The sequence below is a fragment of the Mus musculus genome, chromosome 14, assembly GCF_000001635.26.
Source record: "Mus musculus strain C57BL/6J chromosome 14, GRCm38.p6 C57BL/6J".
Taxonomy (NCBI): domain Eukaryota; kingdom Metazoa; phylum Chordata; class Mammalia; order Rodentia; family Muridae; genus Mus; species Mus musculus.
In genome coordinates this window covers 26,874,673-26,893,123 of record NC_000080.6, presented here as the reverse complement: position 1 = coordinate 26,893,123, position 18,451 = coordinate 26,874,673, and the positions used below count along the sequence as shown (strand labels likewise).

General features: G+C 42.1%; 1 protein-coding gene across 2 annotated transcripts in view; it reads right to left on the bottom strand.

Annotated features, from left to right (window-relative positions):
• Positions 1-404: 404 nt before the first annotated feature.
• Dnah12 (dynein, axonemal, heavy chain 12) overlaps positions 405-18,451 on the bottom strand; it is a 201,166-nt gene continuing 183,119 nt past the window's right edge. The window contains exons 67-75 of one of the 2 annotated variants that reach the window (XM_017316243.2): positions 17,777-17,914; positions 16,122-16,355; positions 15,035-15,223; positions 13,349-13,452; positions 8,867-9,071; positions 7,081-7,218; positions 6,245-6,336; positions 4,032-4,099; positions 405-1,680 (exon numbers count right to left, since the gene is read on the bottom strand). In XM_017316243.2, coding sequence (XP_017171732.1) covers positions 1,490-1,680; positions 4,032-4,099; positions 6,245-6,336; positions 7,081-7,218; positions 8,867-9,071; positions 13,349-13,452; positions 15,035-15,223; positions 16,122-16,355; positions 17,777-17,914 — 1,359 coding nt within the window. In that variant the 3' untranslated portion in view covers positions 405-1,489. The remainder of the gene's footprint in view (positions 1,681-4,031; positions 4,100-6,244; positions 6,337-7,080; positions 7,219-8,866; positions 9,072-13,348; positions 13,453-15,034; positions 15,224-16,121; positions 16,356-17,776; positions 17,915-18,451) is intronic. The other variant, NM_001370884.1, reaches the window with a different exon arrangement.

Below are 18,451 nucleotides of genomic sequence, written 5' to 3'. Positions count from 1 at the left end.
CCAGAGACTTTCAGGGTCTGCGCATCTCCACCTTCCCTAGCCCTGGAATTACAACGTGCATGCCACACTACAGTCATGATTTTTAAAACTTGAAAAAATGTTTCAAATTATGTGTATATTTGTTCATCTCTGTGTGGACTTCTGCACGTGAGTGAGCGGCCCACAAAAGCAAGAGGAGGAAATTGGATTCCTTGGATCTGGAGATACAGGCAGTCCTGTGCCACCTGGGGTGGGTGCTGGGAATTGATCCCAGGTCTTCTGCAGGAGCAGTGAAATCTTACTGCTGAGTCGTCTCTCCAGCTCCCAATATAGCTTTTGTGTAAGGTTCTGGGGACTGAGTTCAGGTTCTCGTGCCTGAATGACAAGTGCTTTACCAACAGAGTAAACAGGCAACATAATACAGTTTTGACTACATTTTTATTTTGCTGAAATATTTATAAATTCTCAGTGTATGTTAATATTATCAGTACACACTAAGTAATAAGAACATCAAGTATCAACAAGAACAAAGGAAAGATGGAGTTACCAAGATGGCTAGAGGGTAAAGGGGCTTGGTGTGCAAACTTGATGACCTGAGTTCCAGTCCCCAGGAGGAAGTGGAGTGTCAGTTCCAGAAGACTGTTTTCTGATAGACACACACACACACACACACACACACACACACACACACACACACTGTAGTATGCACACCCACCCACATCTCTGTCTTTGTCTCTCCTTCTCTTCCTCCCTTTTTCCTCCCTCCCTTCCCCTCTCTTTCTACACACACACACACACACACACACACACACACACACACAAATAATATTACTATTAATAAAACAAAATGGAAAATTTTAAAATAGTTTGAACACTTGACATTTCTAATGAAAAACAAAATGCCAAGAGGAGCGATGCTGCTGTAGCCATGGGGACTGCACTAACCACCAGCCCTCTTTGCCTGTCACTTCACTTCCTTGATAGTCACAAGGGTACTTGGAGAAATTGAAATAATATCTTAGAAGTACAAGATATAGGCTGTGCTCTTTGCCTTAGCAGTTTCCTCTCCGTGTTTTTAAGTGTTTGCGTGTCCATGCATAGCAACTTTAGGTAGCTGAGAAGAACGTATGGAAGTGGAGATGAAGACGGACTGCCCTAGTGAAGGGTAATATAATATAATATAAACCTAATTACACCCACCGAATGTCCAAATCTTTCTATGTGCTTTATCAAGCTTTAAGAAACTAAATGAAATCTAAAAAGATTTTCATGTGCTTCAGAGCAATACTTTGTTTTACATTCTCGCTGAATGTATCCAGCTAAACTCACACAGAAATCTGGTTATAGCACTTTTTAAATCTCGGGTGGAGGGTTGCAGGGGTGGGGGGGAGCATCAGACCGAATGCAGCAAAGACAAGGTCAAAGATGACACCACAATATTCAGTTGGGGAATTTTTTTAAGTAGGTGAAAAGTTATAAAATGATCAGACATTTTCTAAACTCGTTCGACTTAGTTATCCAACTGACAGAGCAAAGCCACCCCACGCTTGATCCAGTGTTGAGTAGGCTGGTCTGTCTTTAACAACATTGCAATGACAAAGTTGGTAGAGTGTCCTGTAGTGGAAAGAGTCCCTTTACGCTCGCTCGTCTTGTAGAGGGGACAGATATAGGCCTCTATTTTCACAATCTCAATCTTCAGATCTTGAGAAAGGAAAAGACGAGAAACACAATCATTAAAGAAAGAGGAAACAGCCTGTTTCTAAAAGAACAACTGTTTACCTTATAACAGAATGGCTAAGATCTTGAGTGTGATATTTGGAAGATTTAAATATAAATATAAATAGTTGGTATATTAAGGCAAGCACTTTCATATGGTACATGAGTCTAGCTAAGAAATGAGGAGTTGACTGTGAAGTTCTGTTCTCTTATGGGACTGGAGAAATGGCTCAGTGGTTAAGACACTGCCTGCTATTCCAGAGATCCCAGTTCACTTTCCAGCACCTATATCTGGCACCTCACAACTTTCTATAACTCTAGCTCCAGGAGCTACACTGCCCTTTTCTGACTTCCACGGGCACTGCAAATGTATAACACACAAAGACAAGCACACAAATTAAAAAAATAAAACTCTTTAAGATAACTGTGTATGAGTATCTTTGTGTGGGGATGGGTGTGTGTGAAGATAAGCTCAGCCTCCCACAGAGCCCAGACAAGGACACTGGATCTCCTGTAACTGCAGTTACAGGCAGTTCTAAGCCACCCGACATGGGTGTTAGGGAGACATTTTGGGTCCTCTGGAAGAACAGCAAGTACTCTTAACTGCTGAGCCATCGCTTCAGACCCATAAAAATAAATCTTTAAAACACAGTTTTGATCTCTTAGCAGGCATGAAAAACCTCTGGAGAGGATACGGAGGGAAGGGAAAGGGGACAAATTGGAGAAGTCAAGTATAGTGTGATAGAAGAGATTTAGGGAGGAACTACTTAGAACTCTAATAGGCGTCTTTAGAGCTGCACTGGAGATCTTGAATTACAAATGAAGCAAACACCAAGAAGTCCAGTGTCCATGCAGGTGTAAAGCCAGCACTACCTGCCAGCCAGCTTTAGCATGTAAACCAGAAGAAGTACCTTATTAATAAGGAAACGATACCAACGCCTGCAAACTCACAACATACCCTACGTACAACTCCCAGAAGCCAGATCTAAGGTTTTAGGAGTTTTTCTAAGTGAAAGTCGCCCTTGTCATGGTTGAATCCCATTAATAGGAAAATGTTTCATAGGTTGGGTGGTGACTATAGGTAATTTGTGAATATGTTTACCCACTGTTATTTAAGAATAAGAAAGTTGAGTATAAGCCAGGTGTGGTGGCGCAGGCCTTTAATCCCAGCACTCAGGAGGCAGAGGCAGGCGGATTTCTGAGTTCGAGGCCAGCCTGGTCTACAGAGTGAGTTCCAGGACAGCCAGGGCTATACAGAGACACCCCGTCTCAAAAAACCAAAAAAAAAAAAAAAAAAAAAAGAAAGTTGAGTGTAACTGAGTAGTGGTAGAGCTCTTGCCTCTTATGTGCGAGGCACTAGGTCTGACCATAGCATTTCAAAAGGGGAACACTAAAAATAACTTTTAAAAGTTAGAAAAATGAATGCTCCTCATTATTATTGTTATTAATTCACTTTTACTAAAACAGTGACAGGCCTTTAATCTCAGCACTTGGGAGGCAGAGTCAGGCAGATCTCTGAGTTCGAGGCCAGCCTGGTCTACAGAGCAAAATCCAATCCAAACCAAACCAACAAAACAGACAAATTTAAATTAAAAAAAAAATAAAAAAAAAAAAAAAGGAAAGAAAGATGAGCATGGTAGACAAAGCAAGTGCCTCCTCGAGGGGAAAACCAAACCAAACAGAGCAAGCAAGGCAACATCTTAAGACGATGGCTAGTTCTTACTTTATGTCTTATGTGTGTGTGTCTATGTGTATGGCTGCCGTGTGTACTTGTGCCTACTAAGACCAGAACAGGGTGCTAGATCACCTCAGCTAGAGCTATCAGCAGGTCGGAAGAGAATCTCAGATCCCCTGGAGCTAAGAGTTACAAGCTGGGCACAGGAAACTGAACTGTACCCTCTGGGAAAATGGCAAGCACTCTTTTTTTTTGTTTGTTTGTTTTCGGGACAGGATTTCTCTGTGTAGCTCTGGCTGACCTGGAACTCACTCTGTAGACCAGGCTGGCCTCAAACTCAGAAATCCGCCTGCCTCTGCCTCCCACGTGCTGGGATTAAAGGCGTGTGCCACCACGCCCGGCCGGCAAGCACTCTTAACTGCTTAACCATTTCCCCAGCCCCTAAAAGCATATCTTTTATAGGCTAAGAGCATAAAGAAACAGAGCGATGGTTCCAGAATAATATAAATGCCACAAAATATTTACAGCACCAATATTCCATATTTTATAAATAAAAACTGAAGTAAATCCTACAAGGTTTGAGCAAAAACTTATTAAGGGGACCAATTAATACCTGCCATTATTCCCTGTAAAACTCCAAGGCACTTTGTTACACACTTACTTGGCTTTATCCATATGATGGGCATCAGGTCAAACAATAGTTTTGGATATTGTTCAGCAAGCAATCCACTGCAAAGAGAAATTGATGGACATTATTAGTTACTTCTGAAATCTGCTCATTAGAGCAAGATTGCCAATAGGACATTGGCCTTCAATATAAGAGAGGACCAGAGATACAGAGGAAAGATTAGACTTAGAGAGAGAGAGAGAGAGAGAGAGAGAGAGAGAGAGAGAGAGAGAGAATGGGACATTGGCTTTCAATATAAGAGGACCAGAGATACAGAGGGAAGACTAGATTTAGAGAGAGGGGGGGAGGGAGAGGGAGGGAGAGAAAGAGAGAGAGAGAGAGAGAGAGAGAGAGAGGAAGAAGAGGAGGAGGAGGAAGAGGAGGAGGAGGAAGAGGAGGAGGAGGAGGGAAAGGGGGTGAGGGAAGAGAGGAGGAAGCAAAATGAAGAGCTGAGAAAAGCTCTGAAGATGATGGAAAGAGTCAACTAGTGGAGAAGTCTCAACGCCTGCAAGCGTTTATGCCAGTGAAGCGGACACTGTGCTAACGTAGACCACCCTCAGCATGACCGTGTCCATTCCCAGTCCACAGAGTGGGGCTTCAAGGACTCTGAATAATCTTTTAGAGTTCCTGATAGGGTCAAGATTCAAATGTAAGCTGGGCATGGTGACTCACCCTTATAAGCTCAGCACTAGAGAGGCTGAGCCAGGAGGACAACTGAGTTCAAGTTAGTTCTTGGCTATAGAGTAAGACAAACACGATAAATACAAAACAAAATAAATTAAAGTTAAAAAAATAGGTTTGTCTCTCTAGAGATTTTGTTTTCTTTTCAACATGTGGAATCTGTTGTTGTTGTTGTTAGGAAGGAAGGAAAACGAAACAGTGAGAAGGCAAAGAAGATTGCAACAAATTGATGAGGAGGTAAGACCAGCCATGGGGCTGCACTCCAACAGGACAGTGCTTAAGAGGATGAGGCAGGGGAATACTGAATTCAAGGTCAGGCCAGCCTGGGCTACACTTCTGTGGGGAATATAACTCAGTAGTGGTGTTTGCCCAGCATGAGTGAGATCCTGGGTTTAAGTCCCAGAACACACACACACAGAGACACAGACAGAGACACAGACAGAGACAGAGACAGAGACACAGACACAGACACAGACAGACACAGACAGACACAGATAGACACAGACACAGACAGACACAGACACAGACACAGACACAGACACAGACACAGACACAGACACAGACACAGACACAGACACAGACACAGACAGACACAAAGAAACAGAGACCTCAGAAAAGAGACAGAGAGAAATGATGTATATCCGGGTATGGAGGTTTGAATTTGGAGATGCAGAGTTTGGAATTGGCCCAGCTGGTTTTAGCCCTGGCACTGGTTCCGTAATGTATCATCATGTCTCCTTCCCTGCCTTTGGAATAGTAATGTGTGTCCTGTAGCGGTGTCTGTGATCTGCTCTTTGACTTTACAGGGAGTTAAAGAGATTGCTATGAGTCTCAGAAGAGCCTTTGAACTGTGGACTCTTAAACAGTGTTTAGAGTGTGACAGACTATGGGGACTTTGGAAGTTGGACTGGATGCATTTTGCATTATGATACAGCTACAGCCTATGGAGACCCAGGAGTGGTCTGGGCCTCTTCGTTCCCTGTCTTGAAGTTATCTCTGTAGAATTAGCATATTGCTCCCTCATTAGCAATCGTCCCTGAGTCCATCTGTCACACACTCTGGAGCAAAGTCCAACCCTGCCTTTGAAAATAGATTGCTTGGATAAATGAATTGTTAAGACCAGGGTTCCAAGGGGAAAAATGTTCTGCCTTTTTATCTCTACTTATTTGAAATCAAGAAAAGCTTAATAGTTTCCTCTTATGTTTCTCAAAACAAAGCTGGAAATCTCTCTCTCACACAATCAAATGTAAACAGATTTCCGTTCAGTAACTGGGAGCTTTATTAAGCTGTCAGTTGTTTAAGATCTATTCAGTCCTACACATTACAAGATGGTGAGCAGAAGCCGGAGAACAATCTCACCTACTTACTTTTCTAATAATGAGGCCACTAGACTATTAGCTAAAACTGTTAGGACCTAAAAATAATTGCTCATCAACTGTCCCAACCTGAATAATGATTTTGTGTAAGGATTCTGAAAATCCTTTGGTTTCTATGGTGGCAGAGGACCTCTCATTCATAGTTCTAACCTGAACCTGTCCCAGCGTGCTCCATCAAGATACAATCCATGAATGTAGACGCCATCTTCTGGTGGGGTGTCAGAGTAATCGAAAGGAATCACCTGAAGAGATTAATACTACTATCAGTAACCACACTATTAATATTGCTCACCACATACCTTCATCTCATGAGGAAAACTCTGGTGGATAGCCAGGATACATAAAAATAAAACTTGCTAGACTATAAAGTTTTTCAGCCATAATCTATAAAAATATATAACATTGTATAGCTGTTGGTGTGTGTGTGCGTGTGCAGTGTGCACACAAGGGTGTGTGTTAGTGTGCACGAGGATGGATGTACATCTGTGTCTGGAGGCCAGAGCTCATCCTTGGGTGGCATTCTTCAGGAGCCATCTGCCTTGGTTGGCTGGCCAGTGAGCCTCAGGGATTCAGAGGTGGACACCTCTGTAGCACTGAGATTACACATGCACGTCACTGCCCAGCGTTTTTACATGGGTTCTGGTAGCAGATGCCATGTGCCTATGCTTCTGTGGTGAGCGTTTTACTAACTGAGCTGTCTACTCAGCGTTGTAGAGTTATTTTGAAGCATTTTATCAGGTTTTACTGTACCCCGCTTTAATTTTTTTTTAACATAAGAATAATGCTGGATTGGTTGTATCAAATAGTGAGAGTATGAAAGTTCTAGATACAGCAAGACAAAAATTATATACTTTATATAACACAAAGAAAAAAAGGTAATTTAATTTGATTATATTTGGCCTTAACATGTAACTTTTGCATATTCTTCTTGCTTAAATATATGACTGGTTTATTATCCCACTGTTTAGTTAAAGGAGTATTTGTACCTCAAATTCGTAGCCTAGTAAGTCAATAGGGATGGTGTATTTTCTTGCAAAATTCTGCATAGCTCCAGTTAAAAAGGCTTGGGTGAAAAAGAAACCAGAGATCCAAAACACGCTGGGTTTCCCAGAGGAGAACCAGTCCTATAGAGGGGAACAAGTGCATTATGTCTCTGTTTAGCACACACAGTAACGTACACAGTCCACGCGTCACTACACACAGTTCCTGCTTTCGTCTAGGCTCCCCTACTTTCATTACAAGATTTTCCCTGACATCAGATGTTCTCCCCCACCCCCACTTTTCCCCTAGTTATTCTTCTTGGAAATTCAAAGTGGTCTCAGCATTGATTTGAGTAAAGTTAATTTGAAGGAGTCGAATCTCCTGCAAAAGAGAAGACGTCATTTTGAGCATTCATTGTATGGCTTAGCCCAGTGAGGAGCCACCATCTTTAGAACTTGTACCCACTGACTGAAGCTTTACCCCGTGCATTCTATCCCAGATCGCGGCCCTGGTGTCCCTGTGTCTGCAAGTGCACTGCACCTCAGGACCAGGACTCTCAGTCTTCTTTCTGCACCAGTGTGCGCAATCCTCTTGCTCCTGTCTTACTCGGCATCTGAGCGACGTCACTGAGACACATCTGACTGCCTGGTTTGAACCAGATTTGTTGTCTTGCATAATTCTTCAGCAGGCCATCAAAGTAAAACCAAATGCCCTGCTCTCCTATTCACGATCCTCTCCAATCTGGCCCCAAAGAATATTTTTCAGTGTGTCCTTTCCTCTCGGGAATTCTTTTCTCTAATTACCCAGGACGGCATGGTGGTCCCGTCTGTGCAGAGTGACTGAGCACTGTGTTTCTCGGCCCCTGGGAAGACACTGCTGCCCTTCCTGGGTCCTGCTGCAGGACTCACTCCAGCTTTTCTGGTGGCAGAACTCTGCCTATCAACTGGGGTGGGACATGTGATTGGTGCCTGGCCAATCATACCTCATGGTGGCAAGTGACACAGGGTAAGTCAAAGATATGGAAACACCCGGTACAACTTTCGGGGAGCACGCTACTCTCAAAGAATGCCTGTAACTCTTCCCACATTGTACTTTGCTTAAACATAGTCTATGAAATAAGGAAGCAGAGGGCCAAGGAAGAAAGCGGTTTCTTACCTTATACTTTCCTGTACCCTGAGCATCTCTGTGTATGTGCGCACACACACACGTGTGTGAATATCACATCTCTGTGTATGTGCACACACGTGTCTGCATATGCATGGACAGATGCTGGGAAAGGCCTGGAAAGAGAGATTCTAAGAACTTCCTCCCATTTTTGAGATAAGGTAAAAGAAAAAAACTCTGATTTTTAAGACAATGTTGATAAAGCCTTGGGCCATTTTGTGACTTCCTTTGAATTAAAGTCACAAGGTAACATTAAACAGTAGTGTCTGGGAACTACAGACTTAGAACTTTCATAAATATAAATGTCACTTGAGTTTGACTAAAGTAAATGTCCATTTTCTACTTGGTGTTTCTAAGTGTGTGTATCTTATAATATTCATACATATGGTTAGATAACCAGGAAACCACTAATTACTCTCCATTTAACCTGGGGACATTGAAATGACCACAGTTCATTACTAGTATCTCCCTATTCAACAATGATAAGTCTATACTGCACTATGTGGTCATTTGGGGCAATATTTTCACTTGAAAAATATATATTTGAAGTATAAATTTATCTACCTAATCTATCAACCTATCTATCTTCTACTTATCTACCTATCACTTATCTACCTAAAACTTTACCTCTAAAAACTTCAGCCGGGCCAGGAAATCTGTGATGTAACTTCCAAGGGGCTTCAGACTTGGGTACGATCGTTTTGCCCACATTTCGGGAACTTTTCCAATAAGCAAACTGCCAGAGAGTGCTTCCAATGCAGAGTCCATCACAACCAAGCCTTTAATAGCCTTCTTGAGGTCCCGTAGAGTATTGCGTATGGTTCTAATTAAGCTGCAATGAAAGAAACTGTGTCATCAACATAGTTGATAGTACGCATCAATGTACAATCTGCAAAAGAAGAGCCAGCAGGAGACAGTTCTAGCTTTATGGGCATGTTTCCCAAAGCACGGCCATGAGTACTGGTTGGTAGTATGTGAGGTAACTGTAGGTGCCATTTGAATAAGTATTTTTTCATTTCAGCCATTACATACTTTTTTTTTTTTTTTGAGACAGGATCTTACTATGTAATCCTGGATGAGTTGGAATTGGCTGTGTAGACCAGACTGGCCTTGAACTCAGATCCCCCTGTCTTTGTTTCTTGAGTACTGGGATTAAAGATGTGCACCACCATAACTGGCAAACCACTTTAAAATTTACAATAATACCAGTCGCACATTATTTATTATTGTTTTATAATAGTATAAAATAATATCAAATAATCTTCTGACTATTATTTCCCAGGACCTAAAACTCTAAAAATTATATATTGATAAATTGTAATTGTATATGTTTATGGACTATAAGGTGGTGTTACAATTTTCAATACAATTGGAAAATTATATTAAGCTCACTAACATGTTACTGCAAATTTCATATTTGCCATGAGAACATTGGGAACTTACAGTTTTATGGTATTGAAATGTTACATGTGCAGAGTTAGTATGTATTAGGCATGCTGTGTGACAGGTGTGACAGCCCACACTTCTCCCTTTTGTGTAGCCGAGACTTTGAAGCCCATCCCCCGGTCGGTCCTCCCATCCCCGAGCCTCGGATAACTGCCATTGTACTCTTCACTCATATAAGATTAGTTCTTGTCCACAAAAATCAGAGTGTGCAGTAACCGTCCTTCTGGGTCTGGCTTGTTTCACTTAGCAAATATCCTTCAGTTCTATCACTGTGTCACAGATGAGAGAATCCCTTCCTTTTTAGAATAAACACTGCTGTGTGAGTCTGTGGGGTGCAGGTTGATGCTATAACATGGTAGTTGTGAAGAGTGCCTCCGTGAGCACAGGAGTCAGGGCATCGCTTTGACACAGTGACTGAAAACCTTTAGGTAATACATGCCTGAGCTCCCAGGGACTAAACCACCAATCAGAGTACACATGGAGGGTCCCATGGCTCTAGCTGCAGATGTAGCAAAGGATTGCCTTATCTGGCATCAAGGGGAGGGGAGCCCCTTGTTCCTGTGGAGGCTCGATGCCCCAACATAGGGGAAAGCTAGGGCAAGTAGGTGGGTGGGTGGGGGAGCACCCTCATAGAATCAGGGGGTAGGGGGATGGAATAGGAGGTTTGTAGAGGGGAAACCAGGAAGGGGCATAACATTTGAAATGTAAATAAAATAACCAATAAAAAATACCGAGACCGCTGGGTGGTCTGGTAATATTCTCTTTCTCTCTCTCTCCTCCCCCCCCCCCCCCCCCCCGAGGGCCCACCATGCTATTTTCTCAGAGTTGCTGTATTAGTGAGGGCGAGGGATGGCTTTTGTGGCTCTCGTGTGCATCTCTTCTAGGTGTGGCTAATAGCCTTTCTTCTAATACTTTGCCTTTAGATATCTTGTGTGACAATGTTCAAGTCTCTTGCCCATTGATTAACCATAAGGTTTGGGGTTTTTTTTTTTTTTTTTTTTTTTTTGATTTTGTTTGTTTGTTTTCGAGACACAGTTTCTCTGTATAGCCCTGACTGTCCTGGAACTCACTTTGTAGACCAGGCTGGCCTCGAATTCAGAAATCCACCTGCCTCTGCCTCCTGAGTGCTGGGATAAAAGGCGTGCGCCACCACACCCGGCCCATAAGGTTTGTTTTATTTCTGTAAGTTGTATATATTCTTTATATAGTTTATAGATTTCCCACCATATGGTTGCCTCCTTTGATTGGGAGAGCCTTCGTATTTTCAGGTAATTCTATTTGTCTATCTTTGTGCCCTACCCCCCACCCCACCCCCCGGAGCATCAGATCGGAAAGAAAAAAAAATCACATGACTGTTCAGACTAAAGTTCTATAATTTTTTTCTGTGTTTTCTTTCAGTAGTTTTATAGTGTCTGGTTGTTTGTTTATGGTGTTGGTGACTAGCTCAGGGCCTTATGCATGTTAGGCATGTAGCCTATCACGGACCACGTCTTCAGCTCACTTTCAGTCTTGTGTTGAGTCTTTATCTGCTTTAGGTTAGTTTGCACTGTGCCCGCCCAGTTTCCCCAGCAGCACTGACAATGAGTCTACAGCTCCTCCACTGTATGTCACTGGCATACACTGGCTACCAGCCGACTGTAAACGTTCAGATTCTGTTTTCTGAGCTCTCTCTTCTGTTCCATTGCTTACTGCTGTTTCTGTTACAATCATTGTATAGGGTACATTGAGTTTAGGTCCTGTGATGTCTCCAGCTTTGCTCTTTTTGCTTGTAGCTACGTTAAATATTGTGATTCTTCATGAGTTGTGTGAACTCTAGGACCGTTTTTCCTATAGCTCTGAGACATCACATCTGAATTCTCATAAGGGCTTCTTTGGCTTTATGGACCTTTGGGGAGGACCCAATGAATGCAAGCAAGGGATCACCCAAGGACAAAATATTGGGTAAATACTGTTACAGGTAACATGCACACATAGAAAAAGGTGGGAAAGGTATGCAAACAGAATATGATGGCGTACAATGAATGTGGTCTCAGTGTGTGAATGAATAAGACAGAATTTGTGTTTGAGGCCCCTTGGGCTATACAGTGAGGTCGAGGACGGTCTGTGCTTTGTAGCAAGGCTCTGTTGCACAAAAACAAAACAAAACAATGTATTATATAATGGCTGAGAATGGAAACCCTGTATCAAAGCATAAAGCACTGATGATCAACTGTGCTGACTTATACATTTCCAGCACTGCTTTCTACTCAGGTTCAACAGTTGAAAGCACCATGTGTATCCCTTAGTGGATAAAGAAACCTGACTAGCTGAGAGATTGTGTATATATAATTATTGTATTTGTATAAGAAATACTAAACTATGCTTGGAGACGTAGCTCAGTGGGAGTGTATCTGGCTAGCATCCATGAGACCTTAGGTTCCAGTCTTTAGTCCCACCAAACAGAGGCAAGGAAGCAAACTCCATCCCCTAAAAAATTCCAGAGTTAAGTAGAGCATCGTGGTATTTTAATACACTTTAATGTATCGACAAGTCCAGAAAACAAGATAAACATGGAAATATTACAGAAAACTCGTAATGAAAAAATTCTTGATCCAATATTGAATTACAAAAAATTCAATAGAAGTCAGAGCAAGTAATTTATTTAGCATGGTATACCTAAGCAACTTCAGTAAAAATGGGAGCCAAGCATAGGGCTGCACACCTGTAATTCAGCACCTTCAGAGGTGGAGGCAGAAGATTTAGGAGTTCAAGGCTAGTGTAAGCTTCATAGCATGTTTGAGGTCAGCTTGGGCTATGCTCTGTCTCAAAAACCAACCGACCAACAAATCAACAAAGCCTAACGGATAACTGATGGCGAACCTGGGCCACAGCATTTGGAGAAGAGAAAGGAAGCCCATACCAGTGCCAGACACTGCCAGAGAAGACACAGAGACCGGTCCAGGCTCACTCTGTCTTGGTTTATTTTTTGTTTGTTTGTTTGCTTGGCTTTTGTTTTTTTAAGATTTCTCTTTTTATATATTTGCATGTTTGGTATCAGTGTTTGGGTGCAGTTGCCGGTGGAGGCCAGAGGAGAATTGGAAACTGTGGAGCTGGAGTTACAAGTAGTTGTGAGCTGTCTGATGAAACTGCTAGGAACGGAATTCAGGTCCTCTGGAAAAGCAGTAAGTGCTCATAACCTCTGAGCCATCTCTCCAGCCCCATCTTTGTGAAGAGAGGACAGTAACAGAAAAGAAGTCATGTGCTAACAACTATTCCCAGCCAATAAGAATGGATCTCTTTGTCATCATCATTTTTACATAATAAAAGAGTTTCTTGCCTGGCAGTGGTGGTGCACACCTTTAATCCCAGCACTTGGGGGTCTGAGGCAGGCAGATCTCTCTGAGTTTGAGGCCAGCCTGGTCTATAGAGCAAACTCTAGGACAGCCAGGGCTATACAGAGAAACGCTGTCCTGAACCCCCCACTCCCCCACTGCCCCCCCCCCCCACACACAACATTCTCCTGGGGCCAAAGGGTACGGTGCTTAAAAAAACCAAAACCAAAAACAGAAACACAACCAACAGGAGAACATTTTAATACTTTTTAACCATTTTTAAATTCAATACCAGCATGTCATTTTGTCAGCTTTGGCTGGCTGTGTTCTGAACTCCCGGGGACTGACTTACTTGTTAAACCGTTCCATTTCCTGCACTAACACAGTGTTCATGCTCTCTTCGTACCTCACAGGATAATTCTTCAGTGCTGCTTCAATGTCAAAATCATTTGGGAGCTGAAAGAACATATGCTGAAAATCACAAGTTGCTCTCGGAGCAGACCGTAAGTAAGTTTTATTCAGCTATAAGGTCAATAATAGCTAACACATAGGTAAGCATTATTAATTCCACTTTACAGAAAAGGACATTATATTTCCAAAAAGCTGTGCAGTTTCTTTTTGTAAACTAAGTTTTGTTTTCCAGCAATAAAATGCATTTACAATTTTATAATGGTTTTATGTTCATTTATAATCAATTGTTGCTGGTTAACTTACTCTCCTATCAAATAGCCAATCCTGTAAGTGTAGAAATGGTCTAGGGCCCAGGGAGAGAGAAAGTGTGATTTCTATGCAGTATTCACAGACACTGAGGTGACAAGATGACAAAGCTTGTGGACTGCTGACTAGTCCTGAGACATTGGAGTTCATGCTCCTCGAGTGACAAGGGAGTTTCCCAATGGTTGAATGGGGAATGGTTGAACTGAGAGTCAAGTTGCCTTTCCTGTCCCAGAGCCATAGTCCATGCTTGGTACTAAAGAACCTAAGTGCTGTCATCCCAGTGACTGTAACTCAGCACACTTCCCTTATCCCAGATAAGTCATAAATCTCCTGCCAGCTCCTTGTTAGGGCTCTTACTGAAGAGAGCATTCGTGAAGTCAACAGCCTTTCCCCACAGAGGAAAACCACAGAGGCAGGTGTGCAAAGAAGCAGACTGCAGAGTCAGCAGCTTGGAAGCCCGGACTGACTACTGGCTTCCACTGTGGTGGCAAGTAGTGCCTCGCCCTTTCCTACATTGATGACCACAGCCAGGGTCACCATGGGAACCCTGTGGTGGTACAGCCCACGGACTCTGGAGGCAAGTGGAGTAGGGCCAGATATGTATGGGCCTATTTCCAGTATTTACATTGCAAGGGAACCATAAAGATTGCTGGTGAGGATTATAATCTGTTGTAGTTTCTCTTAGTCACTCTTTATTGACCTTCACCGTAGAGTAGAGGTGACAACACAACACCTCTCTGCAGAACCCAGCAGGCTGAGTCCACTGGGCTGCTCTCTGCAGTACCCAGCAGGCTGAGTCCACTGGGCTGCTCTCTGCAGTACCCATCAGGCTGAGTCCACTGGGCTGCTCTCTGCAGTACCCAGCAGGCTGAGTCCACTGGGCTGTACCATGGGATGTACAGCTGCTGGCTGAGTACTGACATCACCTCCTTGTGCTTTCCACCTCCTGAGGTATAGATAAAAAAGTCCATGTGTTCCTCAGACCAGCAAGTTCAGAACACTGCATTTAAAAAAAGTCTTTTATTTTTTATTTAGAAATAAAAATAAGCATTATGCACATTAGTTCATTCACAACTATAGTTACTAAGCACTTGGCTATGTAGTAGGCATTTTACAAACTATTTTAAATTAATTTCTCATTAATGTCCTCAAAAAAAATCCTTATAATAACTGAAATTGTCCTCACCACCTAGCAGATTTGGAAACCAGTGTTTGAGAAGTAAGGTGTCTTGCTAATCATTACACTGCCGCTTCCTTGCATTCCCAGTACAGGCCACGTTTCCATTACAGCGTGAGCGCTGCACTTTAAGTCAACGGTTACCTGTGTGAGGATATCTTCAGTAATTTCTAACAGGACCTGGTCAGTGCTTCCTGAGGAGCCTGTCTGTTTGGCGCCACCCTGGGTTAGGAGCAAGGACTCAAAAAGGACTTTCGTTTGTTGAAGATCTTTGGAGATGTCAACATTTTCGTGTAATCCGAATATTTCAGGCTCTTGAGTAAACGGAAGTTTCTAGGAGAAGATGTGGGTCAGGATGCGTCACTCAGAAATACACTGCCTTAGCAGTTACTTTAAACTCAAGGTTATTTAATATGAATGGGTTTAGAGTTTTCATCCTACCCTAATCTACCTAACAACAGGGCATAAGTTTCCCCTTGTGCTGTGCCAAGAAGAGGTGAGATTTTCTTCTTACTCGAGACAGAAAGCTAGCTATCCACCATGAGTCTACAGACTTCACCGAGGTAACGTTAGCCTCCCTTAGTCCCCGCAAGTGTCCCAATCACTGTTTATCACCCCTTAGGGTCCAAGGTTTCCCCTTTGTGTAGTCAGTTCTCTATAGTCATCATGTATTTAAATGGCTTTATAAACACTAAAGGAAACTGCTTCTTTAGGTTTTCAATCTTTCGGTAAAGCTCCTGGATACATAAAATATTAAATTAATACAAGTTATATGCTTTTTCTCCCATTAAGCTGCCTTTCATCCAGATAATACCACAAGGGCAGATGAAAGTGGGTTCTTTTTTGTTTTCCTACTATGAAGCATTAATCCATAGGCAGATACTCAAAGGGTTAAGAACCAACTAAGCATCAAGTACCAAAAACTTAAGTCCAGTAATTACCTGAGCAAAAACGAGTCTGAGAGTTCATTAAACTCTTGCTTGCCATCCGGGCGTGGTGGTGCACACCTTTAATCCCAGCACTTGGGAGGCAGAGGCAGGCGGATTTGAGTTCGAGGCCAGCCTGGTCTACAAAGTGAGCTCCAGGACAGCCAGGGCTACACAGAGAAGCACTGTCTCAAAAAAAAAAAAAAAAAATCTTGCTTGCCTAAATTTGTACATTAGTGGATACTGCTGCTCATCATTCACTTAAATTTACACCTGTCTTATCCTAGCTTCAGAACACAATTTACCTTAATAAATTCAATGTAGTCATCATAAGTGCCTTTGGGAGGCGCATAATAGTTTCCACTGGGCGAGAACTTGTAGTGAGGGTTTTCAATGATGAATGAGTTGTAAAAGTCAGCTAGCATGGTCAACAGGAGGCGCCTGTCCCAGTCATCTGTCACTCTTCCTCCGTAGTTACACTCCCCAGTCAGGTAGGAGATAGCTTCGAATGGGATTGTGTCATATTCGTTTATGAACAACTGAAGCAAAGATAAAAGTGAGAAAAGAAAAAAATTAAATCCTTTCACTTCACTTCAATTTGAAAATGGCAGTCTCTTTTCTTTCCCCTGCCTATGCAGAAAGGGTGTGTGTGTGTGTGTGTGAAAGAATTATCATGGGGGCTAGGGAATGTATGGTAGTCAGTATTTGATTTGGAATTACTTTGTCCCATTCCCCATTTTTCTGATATGTAAATCTATTGCTATTTAATTATTTACGTGTACTTTATTGTCCAGGCTGGTCTCAGACTCATGCCAATAGACCTGCCTCAGACTTTCCAGTGCTGAGTTGGCAAGAGTGAGCCACCATTCCTGGCTCATATGCTGATGTATGTGCATGTGTGGCCGTGTCTATGCACCTGTGTGCACTAGTGTGTGTGTTGCAGTGCTATGTTACTGACTGATAGAGTTTTACCTGTCTCTGAATTATAGAATAAATGGTACATGGTTAAGAAAATATTTTTTAAGCTCTCCAGAGCCCAGTTAAAATAAGTCTTGTTTGAGACTCCCATGTTTGCAGGGGAAGAGAATTGTCAAGAGATTTGAGAGAGGACTGAGAAAGATGGAAGAAGGTTATTCTTTGAGGGAAAGAATTTTGTGATATATGAAAACATTACCCCTTCCTTTTCTTTAGGGGAAGGTATATGCATGTTCATCTGGGTCTCCCCAAAACTGGAGGAGCCCCCAAGAGAACAGAATGTTAAATTTGTACTATATGCAAGAAATGGAGACAACCTTCCCTATTGACTACCCACTTAGCTGTGAGTTTTGGCTCTTTGAAGAGAGGTATCCTGCTAGCATGACCAGCTGAGGATGGTTAAAGATGAGTCTCTCCCATGTCTCCACCCCCTAAAGGTATGAAAGATGGATCTAGCTGATGTCTGTGGATTTCAGTGTTGGTGCTGGGAAGGTTGACCTCAGAAAATACCATCTGGGGTCTGGCAGACATCAAGTTCTTAGTTAGTTGCTTACAGTTGTGTGGCAAATATTTTAAGTGAAATATTTTCCGTATTGACTACTAGTTGCAAAATCAGTGTTCAAATCAAAGCCATTCAGCACACATTACAATTTTTAAGTATGGATTTCAGCAACTATATGGATTCTCAGAATGCAGGACTTATTTCAGGGAAGGTTTCTCATTCATTATTTTTACAAGATTTGATAAAATACTAATAATTTATTTTCAACCCTTTTTCCCCCTTCAGTGCTGGGGACCAAACTTAGGGCCTCATGTATATTAGGCAAGTGCTCCACTACTGAGCTACATCTCTAGCTAAATATCAATAATTTCTATAAAAATAATCTGTTATCTTTGTTATAAAGGTTGACATAAATACCATTAATTGTAGCCTAGCGGCTGTTAGGCAGTGATCTTCATAAATGCTGGTTCTGTTTTATCTTACCTGTAGCTGCCGGACACTGATGCGTAGGTCAGACTCATTAAATCCATACGGAATATTCCAACCCAGGGGACCAAATTTCTTTCTCTCTTGAACAAGGGCATGAAAAAAGCAAACTCCAAAAAGCAACTTCTCCCACGCCTTTAATGCAGAAATTGTACAAGAGGAAAATCTGATTAGATTTCCATCAGTAAAACTAGAAAAATTGATGATCTTTTCATTACCAGGGTCTATTTTCAGATGTCATTTCAAACTTCTATTTTAAAACGGCATGTATCTAAAGATATACTTTATATAAAAACATTCATCTTATGATTAATTCAAATGCCCAATACTAAGTAAAGCATAATACTAAACTCTACTAAAATACAGATTATTACTATTTTATAAATGTGTTGGTTAATGATACTTGTCGTTCATAGATTATCTCTAATCTCAGCACTCAGTATTATCCTGTAGACTTGTGGGCATGTGCTTCAGACTATAAGCACAAAAGAATGACTAAGAAAGAGAATATGAATAAACTCCAATATATAATTCCCAGTGTTGTTGCTTTTCTTTCCGAGAGCATTGGTAAAAGCATTTTTAGTTGATCTATTCATGAGGTCTTCCAGTATTTAATATGGATGCCATGGATGCCTCCTGTATCGGTGCTCTGGGGCATGGTCACCCATCTCT